Here is a 23,493-nt window from a genome sequence, read left to right as displayed (position 1 = left end):
TTGTTTGTTCAGTGTTTGGAATTATGTGCAAAATTATATAATAATGGATCTACAAGTCGGACATAAATTAAACAAATATTTCTTCGTAAAAAGTGATTGAAATTAACTATGAACCTTTTGGAAAACGATTGGAAACGACAAGTGCTGAAGTGTTGTGAAGTGGTAATTTGATTTTTACATGACTATACAGTAGAAGATTACAGGTATTTGTTTGATTAGTGGCATTTGAAGAAATTACCGAGAAATATTTGTATAAATACTTAAATTAGCCACAATTTACGTTCGTATGCGGATTAACATGTTTCGTTTGTATTTTTTTCCTTTTTGATTAAATACTTGTTTTCATTTACATAGCCATTTTTAAATTTTGTATTTAATAGAGAAGCCACATCCGCAGTTGCAAATCTAATATATCATGCAACAATCATGGAACATAATAAAATTGTTCCTCCGTAGTATGCGTGCTTCTCAATATGGCCATGAATATGTGTGTTAATGGGAACAGTAATTTTTAAAGGTGGAGTGTGCGACATGAATGATTTGGCGTGTAACCCCTTTTGGACTTGTTAACCTACCAAATTGAACCATCCGAATTATCGTTTTGGACATTGAATAGTGAGAAGCATTGTGTTTTCAGGCCTAAATATAGTTTAAAATGTCATTTGGCAGACCCATATTTAATCGGGGTTGTAAATCCTAACCAGTCTTCTTTTTCTACTTTTGCCCGTGTTACGAGGGAAAGTACCGGTCAATTGATAGATGTGGGTCCGTGTGATAATATTGAGGGGGGCGAGATCAACCAAATAAGACCAGTGGAAGATTTGCTTGATTTCGCTGGCGCCACAATTCCATGTGACTCATATACCCAAAGAAATAGTGCGCAAAGAGGTCCACGATTTAATTTTGAAACACATATTTCAAATACTGCATTTAAGGTAATAGAGACTCAAGTGAACACTATCCTCATGTTAAATTCCGAAGATGGTTTTGCAGTGTGTGATTTCTTGATAAAGCCTATATCATTATTGAACAAAACTTGGCACCTTTAGATATCATTCTAACTCTTTTGTTAAATCGTGTAACAGGAAAAGTATTCACAGACTTGCAACAGTTAGTCCTATACGGTACAAACTGGCCCAATATTCTTGCCACGTTAGTAAATAAATATGTTAGTAGTGTGGTTGAAACGGAAATTATAAAACATAAACTATATCAAATGATGAACATTAAACAGTCATTTACGGACTTTATATATGAGAAAAGTAGTGTAGCAACCTTGTTCGGTATGGGAATGCCTGAAAATGAATTTTGTTCTTTGGTGATAAATTTACTTACTCCAGAAATTAGACAACTATTAGTATTAACAGCTGTGCCTAATACAAAAAGAGAACTGTTAAATTTTGCAGAATCATATGACTCTAATCGGCAGTACCAAAGAGATTATCAGAAAATAGTGCGTGAACCATCTGTTAGTGGCATAAGTAAACAAAAGCAAACTCAAAAGGTAAAACAGTGTTATAGATGTGGGTCGAAGGAACATTTATGGCGAAATTGTATAGTTCAACCTGAACAATCCTCTTTTCGTGCTAATAAATCGAGTTCGTTAGATAAGTGTTATGTGATATCTGATAATAGTAAAAGTAATATAATGCGTATTGTAGTTTCTGCTTGCCATATGCCTGTATCTTGTTATACCGATACAGCAAGCTCTTCGAACTTAATCGGAACTGAATATCTTGCGCGAATAAGCGAGAAGTGTAAACCCAAAACTAAATATGTGAATATACAAGTAAAACTTTTGAACCAATGTAACGTTTCGGTTACCCAATCAGTTCAACTTACATTTTTCATAAATAAGAAAAAGTATACAGATTGGTTTTATGTAGTGAACATACCTGATGTGCAGTTATTTACTAGGCGGCCAATTTTTGAGTGCACATGAAGCATGTATCGATTATAAGAACCGAACAATTAACTTTAGAAAGAACAAAACATCGTTCGTGTGACAGTACAAAGTGATCAGTGTGAACCTAATACAACTAAGCCTAATACAGTGACATTTAGTGGTTATCAGCCGTCACAAGGACCTGTGGGGAAGAAGAACGGCCATGAAGTAGTTAGTAAACAGAAGAAAGTAGACGGAGGGAAAGAGTACAATCTGAGACACGATCGAGATAATGGTTCATTCTTCATGCAGATCCAAAGAACCGGTTCAGCTGTCGGTGTTCCAGAGGTGGTGCCGAATCCAGTGTATGCCATTTGATGATCCAGAAATTGAATCACCTTATAATTTAAAAAGGTACAGTAGATATACACATTAATATTTATGATGAAAACTTAAAAGATTATCTGTGTAAATTAATACATAACTATGCAGACGTTATTTGCAATGAATTAGGAATTATAAAAAATTATGAATATGAAATTCAATTAACTGATGATAGTCCCTGCCTTCAGCAACCATACCCACTTCCAAAACATAAGCTAAAAGAATTGGATTTATTTTTGGACGGATTAGTAGAAAAGGGTGTTATTAAACAAATATATTCTTCACCATATGTTTCCCCTTGTTTCTTAGTTGTAAACAAGGATAAATCTAAGCGCCCTGTAATCAATTACTCTCAACTGAACAGGAGGGTGTTAACGGGGGGATATCCAGCACCTAATGGGGAAGCTATAATAGGAAACATAGGAAAAGATAAAATTTACACAGTTTTTGACGCCCGCCAAGCTTTTTTTTTCAAACAAAACTTAAAACTACTTTCACAATAGCCCATTGGAAGTCTCAAAAGCAAAAAGACGTGTCGGAGTAGCAAAAGCGATATATTTCTTACATGATTCTTTGTCTTAGCTAATTTGTTTAATAAAATTTTCCATGATCTCATTGGGGAACATTTTGATTTGTATTGGGACGATTTTATTATACACACTCCAGACGTAGAAACACATAAGTTATTATTAGAGAAAGTCCTACAGAGAATGAGAGAATGGGGGATAACGGTGTCTCCAAAAAAGGCTCAAATTTTTAAAAGCAAAATCAAATTTTTGGGATATGAATTTTGTGATGGGAACATGAAAATAGATGATGAGAGGATAAAAGTAATAACTGAGCTTCCTCAACCCAAGAATAGGCGTGGTTTGAACAAACTGTTAGGTTTTCTGGGATATTACTTGAAATATTTAGACTCTTATGCTGAATTATTAGCACCTTTACAAAGACTACGTAGTAATAAAATACCATTTAAATGGACTTGTGTAGAGGATGAAGCTTTGAGTAAAACTAAAGAAGCAATAATCAATCATGTTATCTTGAGAGTTCCAGATCTAAATGCACCTTTTGTAATTCATACGGATGCTTCAACAAAGATTTATAGTTCGATTTTAAGCCAATACGATGAAAAAGGAATTTTAAGACCTGTATATTTCTATTCTAAAGTTGTCCCAGAATCGGATTGGAGCAAAAATGTATACGAATTAGAGCTTAAATCATTATATCTTGCTATCTCTAAATTTGAACCATATTTGCATAATAAATTCACTGTATATACTGATTCAAGAAGTTTAAGTTGGATATTACGTAACCACAAGAGACAAAGAAAGTATGGGACTATGATTGAAAAAAATAGTAGATTCCAATTTGATATTATTCATTTGAAGGGGACAGTCAATACCCCCCCTGGTAAATTTTATCAGTAGGACCCTGGATAGTACTTGTTTTCGTCCACCCAATCAAAATTTACCAGTAATTACAAATGTAGATTGTAAATCCACTGAATTAATTTTTCTAAATTTATGGACAATACCTGTTTTGAATGAGTCCTTACAAGAATTTCAGCGTAAAGATGAGGAATTAAAACCTATAATAGAAACACTAGAATAAGGTGAATCTGTACCTATCAGTTAAGAAATAATATATTATTAAAAACAACTAAAGGAAAATTACACGGAGGTCTTCGTATAGTAGTTCCTAAAGAGTTGAGAAAAACAATATTACAATATCATCACGATCAATTGGGATCAGGATCTCATCAGGGGATTAAAAGAACTAGTTCATTAATAGCTTCGAAGTTTACTTGGCCTGGCTTATTTGATGAAATTAAAGAATATGTGCGTAGCTGTTTAATTTGTCAACAAAGTAAAAGTAGAAATGTAAAATTATATGGAAACTATTATTCTGTAAGTAATACGATACCTAATTAGGTTTGGCACCTTGATGTACAAGGCCCTTTGCCTTCAAGCAATGGTTATAAATATATATTGGTAGCCACAGATAATGCTAGTCGGTTTACAATTTTAGAACCTTTAAAACAGTTAAATTCACGAGTAATTATAAATAAGCTAGAGAATATGTTATACAGGTATGGTTCGATAAATATTCTACTGACGGACCGTGCGTCATATTTCGTAGGGCATATGTTTGAAACATTTCTATTCAGTCAAGGCATTAAACGTTACAACCTCCCCATACAATCCTTGCCCGAATTTAACGGAAAGACAAAATTATTTAATTAAGACAATATTAAAATGTTACGTTTCTGAGAATCAAACTAGATGGTCATACTTATTACCTAAAATTCAATTTAGTCTGAATTCAAATGTGATATCTGAGACGGGGTTAACTCCAACTGAAAGCTTTATGGGACGTAAATTCTATTCACCCTTGGATTGTAAATGGGAAATTAATTTAGGTTTGTTAGGGGAAGAAAAAAGAAAAGAGGAATTAGCAAAAATAGCTGCTGAAAATATTTGTAAAGCTTGGATAAGGAAAGAAAAGGCTTATAAAAATAAGCGTATAGAACCACCTTTTAATGTTCATGATAAAGTAATGGTAAAAAGAATTGTAAAAGCTTCCTTATTTAAGAAAGTAAACCCAAAGATATTAAGAACTTATTCTGGTCCGTTCGAAATAATCAGCTTTGCAACACCCAATGTTGTTTGGGTACAACTGGTAGATAATCCTAATATAAAATTGAAAAGACACGTTATGTATTTGAAAAGATACCGGGAACGTAATCAAAATGAATGAGAAAAGCACGTAAAATGTAAAAGTAATTACGTAAAAATTCATTGTAAATATCATTAAGTCATCTAGAAAAAAAAGGGTTTAACAAGTTGATATATATGTATATATAGATGTATATTATATTATCTTATACTTTTGTAGTATTTTTTTTTATTCCACAGTAACTATCCCATCTTATCGAGAATAATTGGCTTCTTTGATGATTAGAAAGAAAAAGCTAAACCAGCCAGTCCTACATAGTATTCTACGATGACAAAATGTAAGAGCTGTTCGATTCGTACGACTGGGCCCAGGAATCGACGTAAGGTTAGATAATACTATGGATGAGTGGTGAGTTCAAAATTTTTCCTTATGTGGACAATATTCGAACAAATCTAAGAAAGATGGGAACTTGAGATAAAAGTGAATACTGTGGAATATTAAATTATGAACATTAAATAAAATGCTTTGATATTTGATTATCTATAGAATGTCACCCCCCCCCCCCGAAAATTTATATGTTGCGCGATTTTATTTAATTTCATGAAAAAAAAGGTGAAAAGAACTGTTTAGTTAGCTTTAGTTTCCATAGTAACCATCCTTGACCTTGGCCTCCAGGCGGTCAGGTGGGTGGTAGTGGTAGTCCAATAGGTGCTGACATCTATAATGTAAAATCTGGGGGGAATAGGTAACGAAAACTTCATACTACGGAGGAACAACGAACCGACTTGATCTAAATGAAACACTTCTTGAAACCTTTGAAATTAACAATGTTAAAGTGGACTGTGTTAAATTGAACTTGTGTGTTCAGTGTTTGGAATTGTGTGCAAAATTATATAATAATGGATCTACAAGTCGGACATGAGTTAAACAAATATTTCTTCGTAAAAAGTGATTGAAACTAACTATGAACCTTTTGGAAAACGATTGGAAACGACAAGTGCTAAAGTGTTGTGAAGTGGTGATTTGATTTTTACATGACTATACAGTAGAAGATTACAGGTATTTGTTTGATTAGTGGCATTTGAAGAAATTACCAAGAAATATTTGTATAAATACTTAAATTAGCCACATTTACGCTCGTATGCGGATTAACATGTTTCGTTTGTATTTTTTTCCTTTTTGATTAAATACTTGTTTTCATTTACATAGCCATTTTTAAATTTTGTATTTAATAGAGAAGCCACATCCGCAGTTGCAAATCTAATATATCATGCAACAATCATGGAACAAGCTACGTACGAACAAGTTTTTTAATCCTATATTTGCTATGTGAAAACTCACCACACCAAAGTATCCACTGTAGTTTTCGATGGTTATGGTGTTGCAACCACAAAAGACAATAAAGTTCGTCTTGAGAAGGAAGGAATCCACGTGAAGGAAGCCAAGGGAGAAGCTGATGCCTTAATAGCTGTACTGCTTCAGAAAAGTCGAATGTAATCGCAAAGTGACTGTAGTAGTCTCAGATAGTGACATTCTGGTAATGCTTGTGGTTATGATCCCTAATGGAGCAACCACCAATCTCCTCATGCCTAGAGTTGGGTCACATGCTGCCCGATTATACAATATTTCAGATATCCAAAACAAGATTGATGATATGATAAAACGTATACGTTTTGTGCATGTCATGAGTGGAAGTGATATTGCTTCTGCTATTTACACAAAAGGGAAAACATGGCTTGGAATATACTCGAAAACAACCCACAACTACTGGAAAGGTGTATATATTGAATACATCTGACGCAGATTGTGCTAACGTATAAGAGGTGGGAGATAAGTTCCTCATTGAACTTTATAACAGCCGTGATTTTAAATCAGTATATCAACTGAGGGTTTAGAAGTGCAACAGATTTGTAGCTAAGACCGCAATAACTACCTCAATCAATTTAGCAACTCTGCCTCCCACGTCAGCTGCAGCACGTTAACGTTTCCTCCGAATGTACCACCAAAGCAACATTAGCTAGGAAATGGTCTGGACGCTTCACAATGGGGATGGCGACTTTTAAATGGCAAATATATATATTCAGCCTACCATACTACCGCTTGCACCCGAGGAGCTACTACACATCATATAATGCAACTGCAAGGGAGGCTGCATTGAAAGAAGGAACTGAAAATGCGGAACGGTTGGACTCCCATGCTCAAAAATGTGTGGACGAGGTTATGAGTTATGTTGAAGTAAAGTAGTTGACAATGAAGATGAATCAGACGAGGTTGAACTTCGCCTCTAATGAAACAAGGTAAGAAAATATTTATCTTTAAAAAATTCATTTTTCCTTTGTATATCACTCCAGCCGTGCTTCCTAAGCACCCGTTGTATTACGCTAAAGTAACCCAATAATTAACAATGAATATAACTACCTAATGATGATTGTAAATATACCCTTTAGCTATAAAATACAGAAACGAGAAAGTGGCGGAGAAGATGATGCAATCTACCGTTAGATAAAATCGGGAGCTCAGTGGCCACGCGAATTACGTTAAAGCACGACGTGTTTTGTTTAAATCCAGCGACGGATCTAGCCCGGAGCCGGGAAGTCTGGGACCCCAGTTTTTTGGGTAACAAAAATAACTGAAGCTATTGTTTATATATTTTAAAAGTTTACTATAAACTCATGATATACCTATCAAAGTCTGGGTTGTAGTTGCCCCCTCAGTTTTTACCATCTAGATCCGCCTCTCTTTAAATGTTTACATACACTCAAGCCTATATGTCATTGGATTTATATCGATTTTTTTGCAATACCAAGGATACTAAGGCATCCTGAGTAAAAGAAAAGGAAAACAAAGGGTTATTTTAGTTGTTTTTATAAGTTTTATTTCTTTGTGTGATAGTACATGATATGAAATCTTCATAATAAAGCCCATTCTTTTGTCTTTCACTCGAGCCCTATTTGAACTCCGTACGCCTATTCGTTTGAATTTAAGAGCGATTCCTTGCATTTTTCCAGCGTTCCATCAGTTCAGCCACCTGGAATTTCATGAAGCGACCACGGAAGATTAGGGGATTTTTCATATGTTGTTCAGGATATCAAACAGAGCAAATGTATCAATCTTCAGCTTCATACAATTATTTGTAATATTATTACGTAAAGTATCTAGCCTACAGGGGCTCACATAACGATCGCGTAATTGGCGGGCAATAGTGCATCGCACGTCACTTAAACGTACGTAGCTCTGTAACTATTAGTAGTACATGTACTACAAAGATATCGATGGAACGATGAAAGTTCGCTAAAACTTTTTTAAACGGATAGTTTTACGATATCTGCGATAGCGAAACGTCCATAACCAAGTAAAGAAAAAGCGAGTTCGTTTCATTTCAACTTTTGAGGGATTCAATCGTTTCGTGCGGGCCTGGATGGTCTTCAATTAAAACAATATGTAGCTTGAACTGAAGCCCTATCATTTATCTTTCATTTGAGACCTATTTTAGCTTTGTGAGTTTAACCGTTTGTAAGTAACAGCCATTCCAGTGACAACTTCTGCTTTTAAAGCACTCCAGACTAACTGTCTGAAATTCCAGGAAGCGACCACGGGAGATTAGGGGACCTTTGATATGTTGTTCAGGACATCGAATAGAACAAATGTGCCAATTTCCAGCTTAAGACTATTTTTTGCTAAAATGACTGGGCTAGTAGAAGAACAATTCATGGAATCTGACATTTGCCCCGTCCCCTACCATAGCACCACGTTATATACATACCTTTTTCTTCATTATTGACCGTAGGAAATAAAGAAACAAGAATTATGCTTCTTGACCAATTCAGTGAAAATATGTCTTGTCTTATATTTAACCGTCTAGAAAATAAGTGTTATTTACGTCAAGAAACGTAGACTCAAAAAATGGTCTACTTTACTCCTCATCTACTCTCCCATAAACAGCAAGTACTTTTGCAGAGTATTATCATATAGTAGACTACTTCATTGCTTCGCATACTAATTTTTATGACTGTATCCCCAAGGGAGGGAATGGCCTGCCCAGAAAATCCTGATAAAAAACGAGGTTCGTTTCTAGTCGCTAGTCTAGTCGTTTGTAGTTTCGCCCAAGTCTAGGGGCGAAATCTAGTAATGGGGAGCTTAGTGGGTACAACATGTTGCCGAGTGACAACTGATATATTTTGATTTATGAGTCCCTAGGGAACATGAAACGGCTTGTTGGCATTCTTGAATTTCTAAAATTACGTCAGGAGACGCCATTTTGTAAAGTGGTGGCAGTTTTCAGAAATACACTACCTTATATGTAAATACGCAAGACAGTTTATGCAATATATGCATATTTAGTATATGTTTGTATGATTTGAGATTGTATAAGTTAGGACAAATTATTTAAAATGTGATACTAGGGCACATAAAATACATTTTCAATATTGCGTCCAACAATTTTCAAAATTACTCTCCTATTTTTACTTACTAAGCTAGCCAAGTTTGATATCAAACAATATTTTAAAGGGCTACAAAATTCAATGAAGAGATTTAAAATGAAGTAAAAAGCATATGAACCAAGATGTTGTGGGTGTCAAAACCAAAATGTTGGCCATTGATTCTTTCTTGGAAACGGAAGTGAATAAACGCAAAATAAATACTTCAACAGCGTCTATAATACTTTGTAAAAATTTTAAATGATGGAAATGAATAACAACTAATTATATATGATATTAACAAAACATTTGCATTTCACAGGATGGTAGCACGTATGTTACACTTGCATGTTAATCGGAATTTGATGGCACGAGAACTTTCGTTGTAAGGATCGGTTTCAATTCACTGTCTTGCAGTTCCCACCTACTAGTGGTCACCGATGGCAATTGTTGATGGACAACATCAGGTGTCAGCCAGACAAATCTTGGTAGTGAGCTCGCTGGATGTGGGAATGTAGAGCATCAGCAGTTGGTGGAAGAGGCTCCAGATCTAGACTTCGCGCCCTAAAAACATGGCTTCTGTTCACAAACAGTGATGGTGGAAAGTATAGGCGATAGATAAATTCCTCCGCTTTTCTCAGTGTGTCTTCGGTTAGTTCACCTTTTCGCAAACCGTCAAGGAGGAACAGCCGTTCTTGAACAGATGCCATGCAGTCTTTTTCTCAATGCCATAGAAATAACTAACAGTATCAGAGCCTGTAATGCTATGAAAGCTGCGATATTATGTCTCAATTCATTATGTAATGCAATATTATGAATAGCAAAAACCCTAGGTTGACTTGTTGTTCCGACTTTAAACAATATTTTCTTTGAAACTTGATCAGTAAACTGAAGCAAGAGTAGAAGAATATCCGTGTCGTTGGGAACAACAAATAGACGTTTGAAACCTATTTGGAACGCATCAATTTAATGAAGAATCTCTGATGTAACCTTCTTTGTGGTTCGACTTTAGCATCGATACATCTCTCTGTGTTGAACATTAAACATCTTTTGCTTCAGTAAACCAACCTGATACTACGTATTATTTCGTACCGCTTCCATTTGTTTGTCTTTTGTAATCAAGTGTTCAGATAATACCTCTGCCAAATTAGCTTTGTTTTCTGGCATACGTTTGAACTGATTCCAATTCTTTACCATTAGTACGTCATCATTAAGGGAAAGAACTCGCCTAACTGAAGAATCTCCTGTTCCTTTTCTTTTCTTTCGAGTGGCCAACTTGATGAAGATGTCACAGTATCGATCAAATACAACACCTACTCTAGAAGAATTGGTGCTTAAGTTCTGGAAAACTTTGCATACTCCCTAAATGAAGAGCATCCTGGAATTCCTCCCAAGGTCTGCACAAGTTGTTGTTCATCTATGATAGTGCATGTTAACTTATCACTAGATGGTGTGGATGATGTCACTACCTAAGCTGCCAAGATGTGAATGGTTCGGACTTGCTACATGTCATACGAAGATCACCATTGGAAGCAGCAATAGATACTGGAACAGAGTGAGCTAGTGTTCGAGAATAGATTACAGATTTATTTCTCGACCTGATTCTGTAGGAACCAGCAATTTATGAAAAATGTCTACATATTTTGACTAATTTGACTTTTCTTCTTTAGCATGTTGAACTCTGTAACTAATGTTTTTCAATGTCAACGTCTTGATATGTTTCAAAGTCTCATAAAACTTCTGAGGTGTAAGCTAGATAGGTGAAACTTCTGAGATGAAACTTCAGCTAAGTAGCTAGATAGTTCTCCAACGGACATAATTGTGATGGTTGTTGGCAGCAAATCAACGAAACTCCTTTGCAAATGATGAGATGTGAAATTCCCAGTTTTCTTCTCTTTCTGCCCTAATAAATTAGAATAACATTTCGACCGTACTCATATACTCTCGCCAAAATTTCGAAGTAGCGGAATTTTGAGCCTCAAACTCTTTTAGCATTGATTGTATATTCATATATTTTAACAAGGTCGAAAGTTGCTGCACAAAATAACCTATCTTCTTCTTACAACTTTTTTTTATATATCTATGGACTCCTGTGATTCATCTTCATATGAACTCAATCTTCATGTGAGAGCAAACAACTGTATATTCTATTTCATCTAATGGTATTTGTATTCCTTCGTTGGTTGCCCATTTCATAACATATGGCCATAAAATTATTTGTAATGCTTTATAAGTTAATTTGTGCACACGGATAGAACGATTGTATGATTTTCCAGCTAAGATAGTTGTGGCTGCCTTTGCTCCAAACATGTCACTTGGATACTAGACTTCAGTAAGACCTAAACCAGGCATGTGATCTCCAATAACATGCAGGAAATTCAGACCTATGTGAAATCCCCCAAGTTCAATAACTTACTTTGTAATCTCTTAATACGAGTTTTGTTGGTTGTCAGAATAGCAGCGACGGTAGTAAAAAAGAAAAAAATAACTGTTATTCCACTCTGCTTCTAAGTCAATTTCCTCAAGTCCATATAAAATATCTACATTTTTCTGGTCATGGTACTTGATACGATCCCCTACAACTTCTTTCAGTTTCAGAACACCTTGTTCCCCAAGCTTGCCAAGAACATCACATATTTCACTTTGGCAAGTGATGCATCTCTTCCAGTTCAGAGATGTATGAACTCGTTTTCTAGAAGACAAAACGATAGCTAGTTCCATCTTCAATTAAGAATATTAAAAATCAACATAAATGGAAACATAAAGAACTTTAATACTGAATTTAAAAATAATCTTATAATCGTAAAGTTATAATTTATACTTATGGACTAACAATTAAGTGTTATTTATGTATCTGCTCTCATTTGAGTCATATTATTAATATTTCATGCTGTTATGAATACAATTATCACAGAGTGCTTGGTGGCAATTTCGGAGAAGAAATTAAGTCAGTAGTACAACATGTGAGAATTTCATCTGAGTGCATAATTTTAAATTGATGAACAAATGCTTATAATCTTGTTTCACCTGCTTTTTACTTCATTTTGAACATCTTCATTGAATTTTGTAGCCCATTAAACATATTGTTTGGTATCAAATTTGGCTAGCGTAGTAAGTAAAAATAGAACGGCCATTTTGAAAATTCTTGGCCAACATATTGAAAATGTACTTTATGCATCCTAGTATCACATTTTAAATAATTTGTCCTAACTTATACAACCTCAAATCATACAAACATATACAAAATATGCATATATTGAGTGCCTTTCTTGTGTATTTACAGGGGGGCGCGGTGGCTCAGTGGTAGAGCGTTCACCTCTGGTGCTTGGGGTCCTGGGTTCAAACCCTGCTCCCGCCAAATGAACTTTGTGGTGGACAAACACCGTGCTCGTGGGTTCTCTCGGGGTTCTCCCGTTTCCTCCCACTTTCTTCATTCCACCATTTCACTCATCTCTCATCATCACCGTCTCCTTTAGCCTAAGCGGCATAAGCGTGGGACGTAAAACTTAAAGATTTCATTTCATTTTCATTTTGTGTATTTACAGATAAGGTAGTGTATTTCTGGTACCTGCCATCATTTTACAAATTGGCGTCTCCTGACGTAATTTTAGAAATTTAAGAATGCCGAGAAGCTGTTTCATGTTCCCTAGGGACTCATAAATCAAAATTTATCAGTTGTCAATCGGCAACATGTTGTAACCCATAACTCAATTTCTAAGCCTCTTTTCAGAATACGCCACCAGACTATTACACTCAGCGCCGTGGCATCTCCCACATACATAAAATGCATATCAGCGGCAAGCTTCATCCTTCAGGAATACATTAATACTTGTTTACATACTTGTTTAGTAGTAGCTACTGTGTTTACTTATACCAATAGTTCTAGTCCACGCGTGTTTTAGTTTGTTGTCTTCACAGAAATGTCCTGCATGATTCCAGTCTTCACTGCTGTCTGGTTCCTCCAATCTGCACGCCTTCTTCCGTATATGCGTGACGTACTTTTATTCCACATAGTACGTTTCTTTGACGATCAGTCTTGAAGATCACGCTGTCTCCGAAGATCTCTGCATTGGCATCTCTCTCTTTTAAATGTAGAGAGTAACTGTCATCACTATCACAGTACAGGTGACATAGGCTCGTCACGCCTTACTGTATTTTGTGCGCTGTGGTGCAAAAAGTCCCACTACTTAAACTTTCACAGGTTAAAGAAAAAAATATTGTTCGTGGTGCACTAATTTGCGATGCACAGGTTAAAAAAAATAAATGTTTCTGCAGATGACAGATTTTCTAACATATCTGTGTATTAAACACAAAACAAACTGGTTGGAAGTGTGCTCATTGTAAAGGTGAGCCACACGATGAGTCCACCAACACACGTTAATAATATCCTCTTAGTACGTACATGTTCTAAATTAATAGTTGGTCTTGGTGTGTAAACAACACCCCTAACTATATTTACGAAAATGTAACTAAAGAAAGTTACTTAAAAAAAACACACTCCCGATGGGGTCATATATAGCAGATATTTCCCCTTTTGTTATCTAAGCACTATGTTATACTCTTCATCGTTGCTGCTATTACACTAGCAAAGACTTGATAATAGAATGTCACTAAATGAAGTGTTCTATGAACTAAGAACTCAAGCGAAGTGAAGTATCACTGAGCGACGTGTAGTGTCTCCTGACATGGAACGAAGTGTCTTGTGACCTCTCTCGCGACCGTAGTTATCAGGCTCGCTGGAACTAGAAAAACCTAGACTCACCTTTGGTCTACCGGTTTTCTTATGGTCAACGTTCTCTCTCTCTTGTGGTGACTACCGGATTCCGAAATAGGTCACCACTTTTATGCCCTAATATAACGTTTATATACACACTCTGGTGAGTTTCAGATAGTTTACATAATTCTTTGATCTTTAACGAAGATTTTGATATACAACACTACATATGTTATGCACCGGAAGACTATTAAAACAATTAAGAAAACAAAACATATTAAAAAAATACATGTTCCCCCTTCCATCAAGCACTCACGTGACAGGTAGTGACATCTATAAACAAACAATGTATGCAGCGGGTTGTAATCACAATACAAACTTTTACTTAATTTCACTCATCCCTGCTTATTTAACATATCTGTTGTAAAATTAAACCTTACATTATTAACATTATACAATTTACTTGATAAATATACTATAATACATAACTGTCATTACCTTAGGAGTGGTTAATTAATATATTTGTCTTCCGGATACATTGGTAGGCAGAAAGCCTCTTCCATCTTTGCAGACGAACACCGTCCAACGGGTTCAAACAACTGCCTGTAAATAGTACTGTCAAAACGTACTGAAAGAGTACGTGATACTGTCGGACATGTGACATACCGTGTTAAATAAACATAATTTATAATCGGTTGCATCCAAGAACCTTTCAAATTTAAATAAAATCAAATTTTCCAAAACCAACTCACAATTTCAAAAACATATTACTCCGCGGCGTGGCTGGCGGTAGCTTCGTTTTTATCGGTAGCGGGGGACGCAGGTAAGGTGAGAAAAAACGTCATCAAGTTGGTTTCTGGCACCTTATTGTTCCCAAAAAACAACACCACTGTGTGACTAGTATACAATAGCCATGTTCACGACTGAACGGCGCTATATTGGAGAGTAGCCAACCCATCTCTCATCCACTAGTCCTGGACATACAATTGTAGTTCTGCGTACAACTATTTCTGAATAGTCCAATCTCTAGTCTTGAAAATCATAGTAAGCTGGAAACAGTGTTACTATCTTAGTTGCTGTTCGTGGGTGTTCCGCTGGAGGCTATGAGTTCGCTGAACTTCAGGTTGAAAATTTAGAAATGTTCTCCAGAAAAAAAAACTTAGAACTTGAAGTTCTTCCATCTCTTCCCATGAAAATGATATGAATTCAATACAAAGCATATACATCTTGTTGGCTTTTTAACATTTAATTAGCATGATTTAATATCTAAATGATTTGATATAAAATATATGTGGTTACACATTTACATATAATTTCCATTTTGATATGCAAAGATTTTGATATGACCTTTGCATATCAAAATTTAAATGACGTACGCACTAGGTCTTTACAAATTCCCCCCTTTCGATATGTTTTGAGAGTAAAGATACTTTAGCTATCAAAGCTTATCGAAATACATCATTACACACCAGTATATACAATAAGTGCGGACGTAATAGAAAATACTTTAACACAACAATACTGATTAATACATAATAAAAACATTAAAGAAAACTTGTTCCCTTAATAATAGAATGGCATAATACATACACAAAAAGTTAAACTATTAATATTACACGTAAAAAAATATTTACATGAATATAACACGAAGAGCTCAGTTCTTCTCCGTTGTTTCAGCAGTCTCTTCTTCAGTTGCTGGAATTTTTCTCTGACTTTCAGGTTCTCTTTCTCTATACCGCTTAAGCAAGTAAGCGTTTCTTTTCATCACTGCCACTTTAGTCTGTGGGTCAGCGAGAATATACACATTCTTGTCAGTTTTAGAGAGGATCAACCAGGGTCCAGAATACATCAGTAATATCTTTTTCGAAATTCCGGCCAAAGCGTCAGATTTCGGGAATACACGTGCTAGCACCAACTATCCTACATCATATTCTACCAAAGTATGATGAGAATCGAAGTGTTTCTTCCTGGCTGCTGCATTCTTCTTCAAGTTCTTGTGTGCTACTTCCACGAAGTAATCCTTTTCTACTGGCCGTTCAACTTCGGGTATCTCAAATATTCTGGCAACGTCAGCAGTGGACGAAACTCCCAGATGCAGCTCATAAGCTGAAAACCCTGTACTAAGATGTTTAGCACTATTCAAGCATCTTTCTACTTTACTTAAATGTCTTGGCCAATAACGTTGATTGTTATGGCAATACTTTCTCAACATCCTGGTTGTATTCTTCACTACTGTCTCTGCAGGTTCCGCTTGAGGGTAATAGGCAGTAGACATGTAATGCTTCAGTCCTAGGGCCTGAATCTCTCTCTTCCACTGATTACTACAGAATTGAGAACCGTGGTCCGTCAATAGAATTTCAGCTCGCGGACACAGTTTGAGAAACTGTTTCAATTTCTGTAAGGCCGTGTGTGTGGTTGCGCGACGACATGCAAAAAGTCCAATTAATTTGGAGAAAATGTCAACAAACACAAGGATGTATTGGCACCACCAATACCTCGCACTAGTGGTCCACAGAAATCAGCTGCAATGAACACACCAGGCTTCTCAGGAATAATAGAGTTTAGTGGCCCACACATGTAGGTGTGTGGGGCAGTAGCCTTCTGACAAATGACACATGACCCGCAGTATTTCCTTATCTGCTCTCTCATCTTTGGCCAAGTGTATGTTTCGACGAGCTGTGGTATCAGCTTCGAAGCGGATAGGTGCCCACTTTCATCGTGGTGGTACTGCAGAAGTGGTCGAACCAAAACTTCTGGTATACAAATCTTTACACCATCCTTATCTCTCTTACATAACTTTCCACTAAACAAAATATATTCGTGATGTTGACTTTTGATTTTCTGCGACGTTTCGGCACTCTGTGTTGCCTTCTTCAGAGGACCGTAAAAGGCGTCTGACGATTGCAGTTCTGGCAACACTGCAATTAACTTCCGAAGTTCACACGGAACTTCCTCTAACAATGACATTAATGTCTCGCGTAACACAGGCTTGCTGTCAAAATTTGTCACGTTACTAGTCTGTGCTGGGTAGCGTGAATGATAATCCGCTTTATTGTCTCTTGAGCGAACAAATTCGAATGAAAAATCTAAATTCGCGAGCCCTAAGGCCCAACGTGTGATACGTTGATTCGTCAATCGACAATGTAAAATGAATTTTAATGATAAGTGATCGCTGCGAACTCTAAATTTCCTTCCTATCAAATAATATTTGAATTTAGCGACACCCTCTACTAAACTCAGAAGTTCCTTCTCAGTAATCGAGTACGCCCTTTGGGCACTATTGAAGACTTTTGAAGACATCCCAATGATCCTGTCTTCACCATTGTCGTATATCTGATATAGGATACTATTACAACTCCTATCACTTGCATCCACTTCTAAAATGAACTCTTTATCAGGCAGTGGTTTCTTTAACACGATTTCTTCTTGAAAAATCTCTTTTATTTTTACCAAGGCATCATCATGCACTTTTTCCCATTTAAATTTCGTATTCTTCTTTAGAAGATCAAATTGTGGAATTAGTACCTCAGAATACCGATTACTGAATGGACGATAATGTTGGAGGAAGCCTATCAACTGTCTAACTTCCTTCACCGTCTTTGGAGGTCTAAAATTTACTACTTTCTCCATCTTTTCCCTGTCTTTTCTGATTCCTTCAGCAGACAACTCAAAACCTAAAAGTTTGACATGTGTGCGTGCAAAAACACATTTCTTTAATCTGAGCGTTATTCCGCCAGTTTCCAGCCTAGTGAAAACTTGGTCTAGATGGTCTAAATGCTGTGTAAAATTGTATGAGCCTACCGCTAGGTCATCGACGTATGTTTGACAAAAGCTCTTTACATCATCTCCTAGTACTAAATCAAGTGCCCTTATACAGGAAGACAGAGATGTCTTCGTCCCAAATGGTAGTCTGACGAAGCAATACGAAATGCCTTCGTGCACAAATCCTAGATACTTCTGAAATTCCTCTTTTACACGTACTTGAAAGAAAAAATCGACTGCATCGAAAACAGAAAAAATATTTTTGTCGCTCAACTCTTGTAAAACATCAATGGCGGGGATTGGTTGGTCTGTTTCTGCTAAAGTGACCCGCGAAAGAGGGCGCCCGTCGATACATAGGCGTAACTTCCCATTCTTCTTCGGTACTACAACTAGTGAATTGCTATAAGGCGTGGCAGCCTTTTTCACTATTCCCCATGCTAGAAAACGATTAATCTCATTCCTGACCTGATTCTGATAACAATGTGCAAACGGGAACATTTTTGACCGAATCGGTTTTGTGTCGGTTAGATGTATCTCATGTTCATAACCTCTAATGCAACCGGGTTTCTCATCAAACAGCTGTTTATGTCTTATGAGGAGGGAGGTGAGTTCTGCTCTCTGAGAATCAGTGAGATCAGTGTAGCCATCTACGTGCTCTTTAATATCACGCTCACTCGCGCGTGTTTGAAAACTTTTCCACTCTTCTGGTGAAAATACGGTTCTGGCCAATTCTGTGGGCGTCGGGTATCCTATAACCTGCGACTTTACGGGTGGGTTGCTCTCAATTAGCCTATTCTTCCGTATCTCCGTACCCATCTCATGATTGCCAACTTGTCTACCTCTTACAAGTGAATAACCGTTACTTGGATCTCCGCCTTCGAGATCATCAAAACTAAAAATCTCCTCAATATTTCTTAGCACTAGATCTTCATTTGATATTTCGACGTCTTTGAAACTTACATCCACTTCTACTGGCTTCTTCAAACTGAACACCCCTCTCCCATAGTCTAACACCGCGTCATTCTCAGCAAAGAACTGAGAACCAAGAATCAACTTTCTATTCAACCCTTGCACTACTAATGACACAGTTTCAAACTCTTCTCCATTGATAGTTACTTGCAATAAAATCTGACCAAGAATCTTAGCCACATTACTCCCGAATGCTGACGTTACTTTCATATTATTCGTTCTAAGGAACGCAGGTCTGGGGTTACTATTCTGTACTGTTTGCCACAATTCACTACTGATCGCGTTGATACTCGAACCTGAGTCCAACAAGCCAAGTACCGGTTGAGCGAACACGATAACTTCAATTTCTGGTAAAGTTATCACGTTATTTCTAACAACTAGGTCTTCACTAGTATCTAATAAATTATCAAAAATAGCATTCGCCTGATCATATTCTGTTCGATTTAACAGTATTACGTTTCCATTTCTCAATCTCAATTCTAATTTCTCACTATTTGTATCAAAATTTACTAAATTTTCCTTAAAATGATTTTTCTCAATAATTTCCTGGCACTGATTACAATTGTCACTAGCATTTACATTTACTTCTTTGACCAATGTCTCATTTTCATCTATTTCATTACTCGAAATTTCCAGCACACATTCAGTTACATCATTCGACCTCATTGGTGTGTAATCGCTATCCTGAGATTCCACGCTAATGGGATTCGAAATGTGTGCCGAATGTCCTCAGTTACGAGAAACATTCAGGACACGCCCATTGTTGTCGGACTGTACTTGTCTCGAAGTACTTGCCCGAGTCTCGTCTCGTGTATCGTACACTTCAAGAACTTGTATTTGTTCGTCTCTACTATTTCTCATCTGGTGGTTAGGCCTATTTCTATTGCCTCTGTTACTACCTCTTGTACCTCGGTACGAACTAGTTCCATTACCTCTGAACCGATTCTGTCGGGATTCATTTCGAGGATTACTACTAGGCTCACTATTCTCATTAGATCGTTCTAGCCTGCCCCTACTATTTCTAGTATACGGCCCCTGCTGTGCTCTGTTACGTCTTGTGTTACGTTTGAAGTTCCCCCCTGCTGATTGATTGTTTTCTGTCACTTCAATCATGTTTATGTTTCGACGCTGCTGGTTATTACCGTTCTCCCTGTGCGTTAACTGAACTTCATTTACTAACGCGAGCAGCTCTGAGATGCTTTGTGGCTTCGCACTAATCAAACACCTACAGATCCACTGAGGGAGCTGTCTCGGTAGTAATTTCAAAAGATTTTGTTCGGACAAGGGAGGGTCCAAAACAGCATTTCTCTGCAGCTGAGTGAGAAGGTACTCACTAGGCTGAAAATTCGAGGGTCATAATGACTCATTAGCAGGGTTGCACGCAAGGACGCTAAACGATCGGAGCTTAAGTAGTTTTTCTTAAATTCCTCTATAAAACTAGCATAATTGGTGATCTTGTGTTGCATCACTTTGTACCATTGTAGACTAATTCCTCTTAACGAGCGTGTTAAGAAGCTCAGTCTATGCTCTGGCGCTACTCCAGTTAATTCGAAATAATTATCTAAATCTACTAGATAATTATGGGTAGCTGATTCATCTTCATTCCCATTGTATGTCGGTAGTTTCAGGTCTCTGTGCATGAACGAGTTCATTGCAGTGGCAAGTTGGGCAGCTTCGCCACTACTTTGAACTGTGTGAACGCTTCCGTGTCCTCCCACACGCGATGTCGATGGCACAGGTTCCCTACTATTACTCGACAACAGTACAGGCGGGGCTAACAAATAGCTCGTGCTGGGACCACTGTGGACAACTACTCTTTCCTCTGTTTGTTGTGTCTCGTTCTCGCTAGAACGAGACGACAACCCGTCTCGTGCAGTTAGTAGCGTCTCTATCTCGAGTCGTGAACTCTGTTTCATTTTCTGTATCTCACGAGACATTTCGTCTCGGAGATCCTTGATTTTGTCTCCCAGCTGTGCTGTGGATTCAGATCTCAGTGCAAATTCACTTTGCACTGTCTGAAGTTCAGCTCTAATTTCGGCCTGACTGCCTACAATGTCATCTATGCTACGGTCGACTCTCTCCATTCGCAAGTGCATGCTCTCTACTGCATGATCTATGTCTGTTCGTTTGGTGGAGAGTTCGCCTAACCTATCACCGAGGTCCTTCGATCGATTCTCTACATCGCTTATTTGAACTGTCAGTGAACTTTGAGCATCTTTCACTGACTGTTCAACTTTTCGGATCTCACTACTACAGGATGCAATCGAGACTTCATTAGATTGTACCCTGTCGCTAACTTGCTCTAATGAAGCCTGTATCCTTTGACTTGTACACACGAGCTGTGTCTGCAGCTCCAAGTTGGAGGTGTCAAGGCTCCGATTCACTGACGCAATTGACTCGTTCAATTGCTCAAACTTCCTATTATTCTCCGCTACAAAGGAATCTATTCTTCCTACTAGAGACTTTTCTAGTTTTTCGCTATTCGATTGGATACTAGCACTCGACTGCTCAATTTTTGCCGTAATAGTATCTAGAAATCCACTTAGTAGCCTCGATAAGTCAGCAGTTGTTACGAATTGACTTCCGGACTGCCCATTTCCGGTCTCTACGACTTGACTTCCGGTAGGTACTACATCGCTTTCCCTGGGTGTTGCCTCAGCTGTGTTTTCCTGGACAGGTTGGCCACACTGTCCATCAGCTGGGTCACTGTTTTCTTTCTCAGTGACGTCACCGGAACGTAGGTGACTGTCACCGGTTCCTGAACCTACTACATCTTCAGTGATTCTTTCTACGTCTGTTTCACTATGCATATTATCTATTTCATTTTCATTCTCTGTGCTATTGACGGTAACATTAGTACTAGTTCTATCTTCATCCAGCTCAATACGCTGCGCGTACACATCAGATCTAAATTCCTCTTCCATCTTACGCGTTTGAGCTCTCGTTATCGGCATTTAATCAAAAACAAAACGAACTCTAATTTGCCTATTGGTTCTTAAACACGAAATCTTTCCCCCCTAATTTTATGCAAATATACATGAAAAAAGTTTCTACTCATAATAAACACTTTCAAAAACAAATATAACACACTGTAATAAGGTTCTTGGATACTAAGGGGACTGTGTTTCAAACTATCACGCAGCATAAGAGATACTAAAAAAATAAAAAATTACTGCTCTACCCTTGTACTTCTGTTGGTGTATCAAGGTAGGTACCCTTTTCGGCTTACGCTGCTAGCGTATGCTTAGCCCCTAAAGCTAGGGCGCCTCGTTGTAAATACCCCAAGAGCCTTCTGTATATGGCCCCACGCTCGGGAGCCACGTTGTAAATAGCGTGGTGGCCTCTAATAAGCCCCACGCTGGGCGCCACGTTATAAATAGCGTGGTGGCCTCTAATAAGCCCCCTACGCTGGGTGGCACGTTGTGGATAGACGAGTGAGCCTCAGGCTCGGGTGCCAAATGTAAAATGACCTCTACAGCACAGGTGTGCTGAAATTTGCATATGACACGAAGTGTCAAACATGTAAATTAGGCTGAGGCTCTGTAGAGAGAAGAAGAAGGCGTACCAGTGATGTTGAGGTATGTCTCTCTCTCTTCATTTGACAGCAGTCTTACGTCACACCAGGGAAGACTGTCTGTCATCGTGGGTCCCATGAACTATGAACTTTTTAGTTGCGGTAGAGACTGAATAAAAAAATGTTGAGACTCTTTAAAAACACAAATTTAATTTGATAGATAATCCAAAATGCCCCTATGTAGATCTATGCTACATTTAAAATTAGAAAGAAAATCCCGATTTTGAGATCTACACAGGTCTCATAGTTCATGTTACCTACCCTGATTTCACGCTCTCGAAGCGACTCATGGGCTACACAAATAGTAGCGGCTCATGTAACATGAGACTGAGTCTAATGATTACCAACAGAATACACATTAACAAGGAATACTATTTGCAGTAAGTTAAATGAAGTCGCCGAACGAAGTCCACCAAAAAAACAGTAGTTACAAAACATTTTATATATATTTCTGTACTCACCAAGCAGCAAGCAACCCATCAGGATACGTACAGGAATTGCAGTATAAAATGGACGTAGAAACAAATTTTCATAACGGTTTAATATATCCTCGACGGAATTGAATCGAACTATGTACACAAGGTTTCACAAAAAACACTGTACACGAAAAAAAATCATACTTGTTTAGTAGTAGCTACAGTGTTTACTTATACCAATAGTTCTAGTCCACGCGTGTTTTAGTTTGTTGTCTTCACAGAAATGTCCTGCATGATTCCAGTCTTCACTGCTGTCTGGTTCCTCCAATCTGCACGCCTTCTTCCGTATATGCGTGACGTACTTTTATTCCACATAGTACGTTTCTTTGACGATCAGTCTTGAAGATCACGCTGTCTCCGAAGATCTCTGCATTGGCATCTCTCTCTTTTAAATGTAGAGAGTAACTGTCATCACTATCACAGTACAGGTGACATAGGCTCGTCACGCCTTACTGTATTTTGTGCGCTGTGGTGCAAAAAGTCCCACTACTTAAACTTTCACAGGTTAAAGAAAAAAATATTGTTCGTGGTGCACTAATTTGCGATGCACAGGTTAAAAAAATAAATGTTTCTGCAGATGACAGATTTTCTAACATATCTGTGTATTAAACACAAAACAAACTGGTTGGAAGTGT

At 37.4% G+C, this 23,493-nt stretch overlaps 2 protein-coding genes across 2 annotated transcripts; both read right to left on the bottom strand.

The window, feature by feature from the left end:
• Positions 1-15,992: 15,992 nt before the first annotated feature.
• LOC145674221 (uncharacterized) lies at positions 15,993-16,352 on the bottom strand. Its single transcript, XM_081744058.1, has one exon. The coding sequence runs from the start codon at positions 16,350-16,352 to the stop codon at positions 15,993-15,995; it is 360 nt and encodes a 119-aa protein (XP_081600184.1).
• A 167-nt stretch (positions 16,353-16,519) lies between these two features.
• Positions 16,520-19,474, bottom strand: LOC145674220 (uncharacterized). Its single transcript, XM_081744057.1, has 2 exons — positions 18,193-19,474; positions 16,520-17,751 (listed from the first exon to the last, which is right to left on the bottom strand). The coding sequence occupies exons 1-2, from the start codon at positions 19,472-19,474 to the stop codon at positions 16,520-16,522; spliced, it is 2,514 nt and encodes an 837-aa protein (XP_081600183.1).
• Between the last annotated feature and the right edge of the window lie 4,019 nt (positions 19,475-23,493).

The sequence above is a fragment of the Thermobia domestica genome, chromosome 17 (assembly GCF_964235325.1).
Source record: "Thermobia domestica chromosome 17, izTheDome1.hap1.1, whole genome shotgun sequence".
Classification (NCBI taxonomy): domain Eukaryota; kingdom Metazoa; phylum Arthropoda; class Insecta; order Zygentoma; family Lepismatidae; genus Thermobia; species Thermobia domestica.
This window is presented reverse-complemented; position numbering and strand designations above follow the sequence as displayed.

Coding starts and splice junctions, on each gene's coding strand:
- LOC145674221 (XM_081744058.1), bottom strand. CDS start 16,352: ATGTCTACTGCCTATTACCCTCAAGCGGAACCTGCAGAGACAGTAGTG.
- LOC145674220 (XM_081744057.1), bottom strand. CDS start 19,474: ATGAGGTCGAATGATGTAACTGAATGTGTGCTGGAAATTTCGAGTAAT. Junction 17,752..18,192: donor GAATGGGAAGTTACGCCTAT/GTATCGACGGGC, acceptor TCAAACTTTTAG/GTTTTGAGTTGTCTGCTGAA.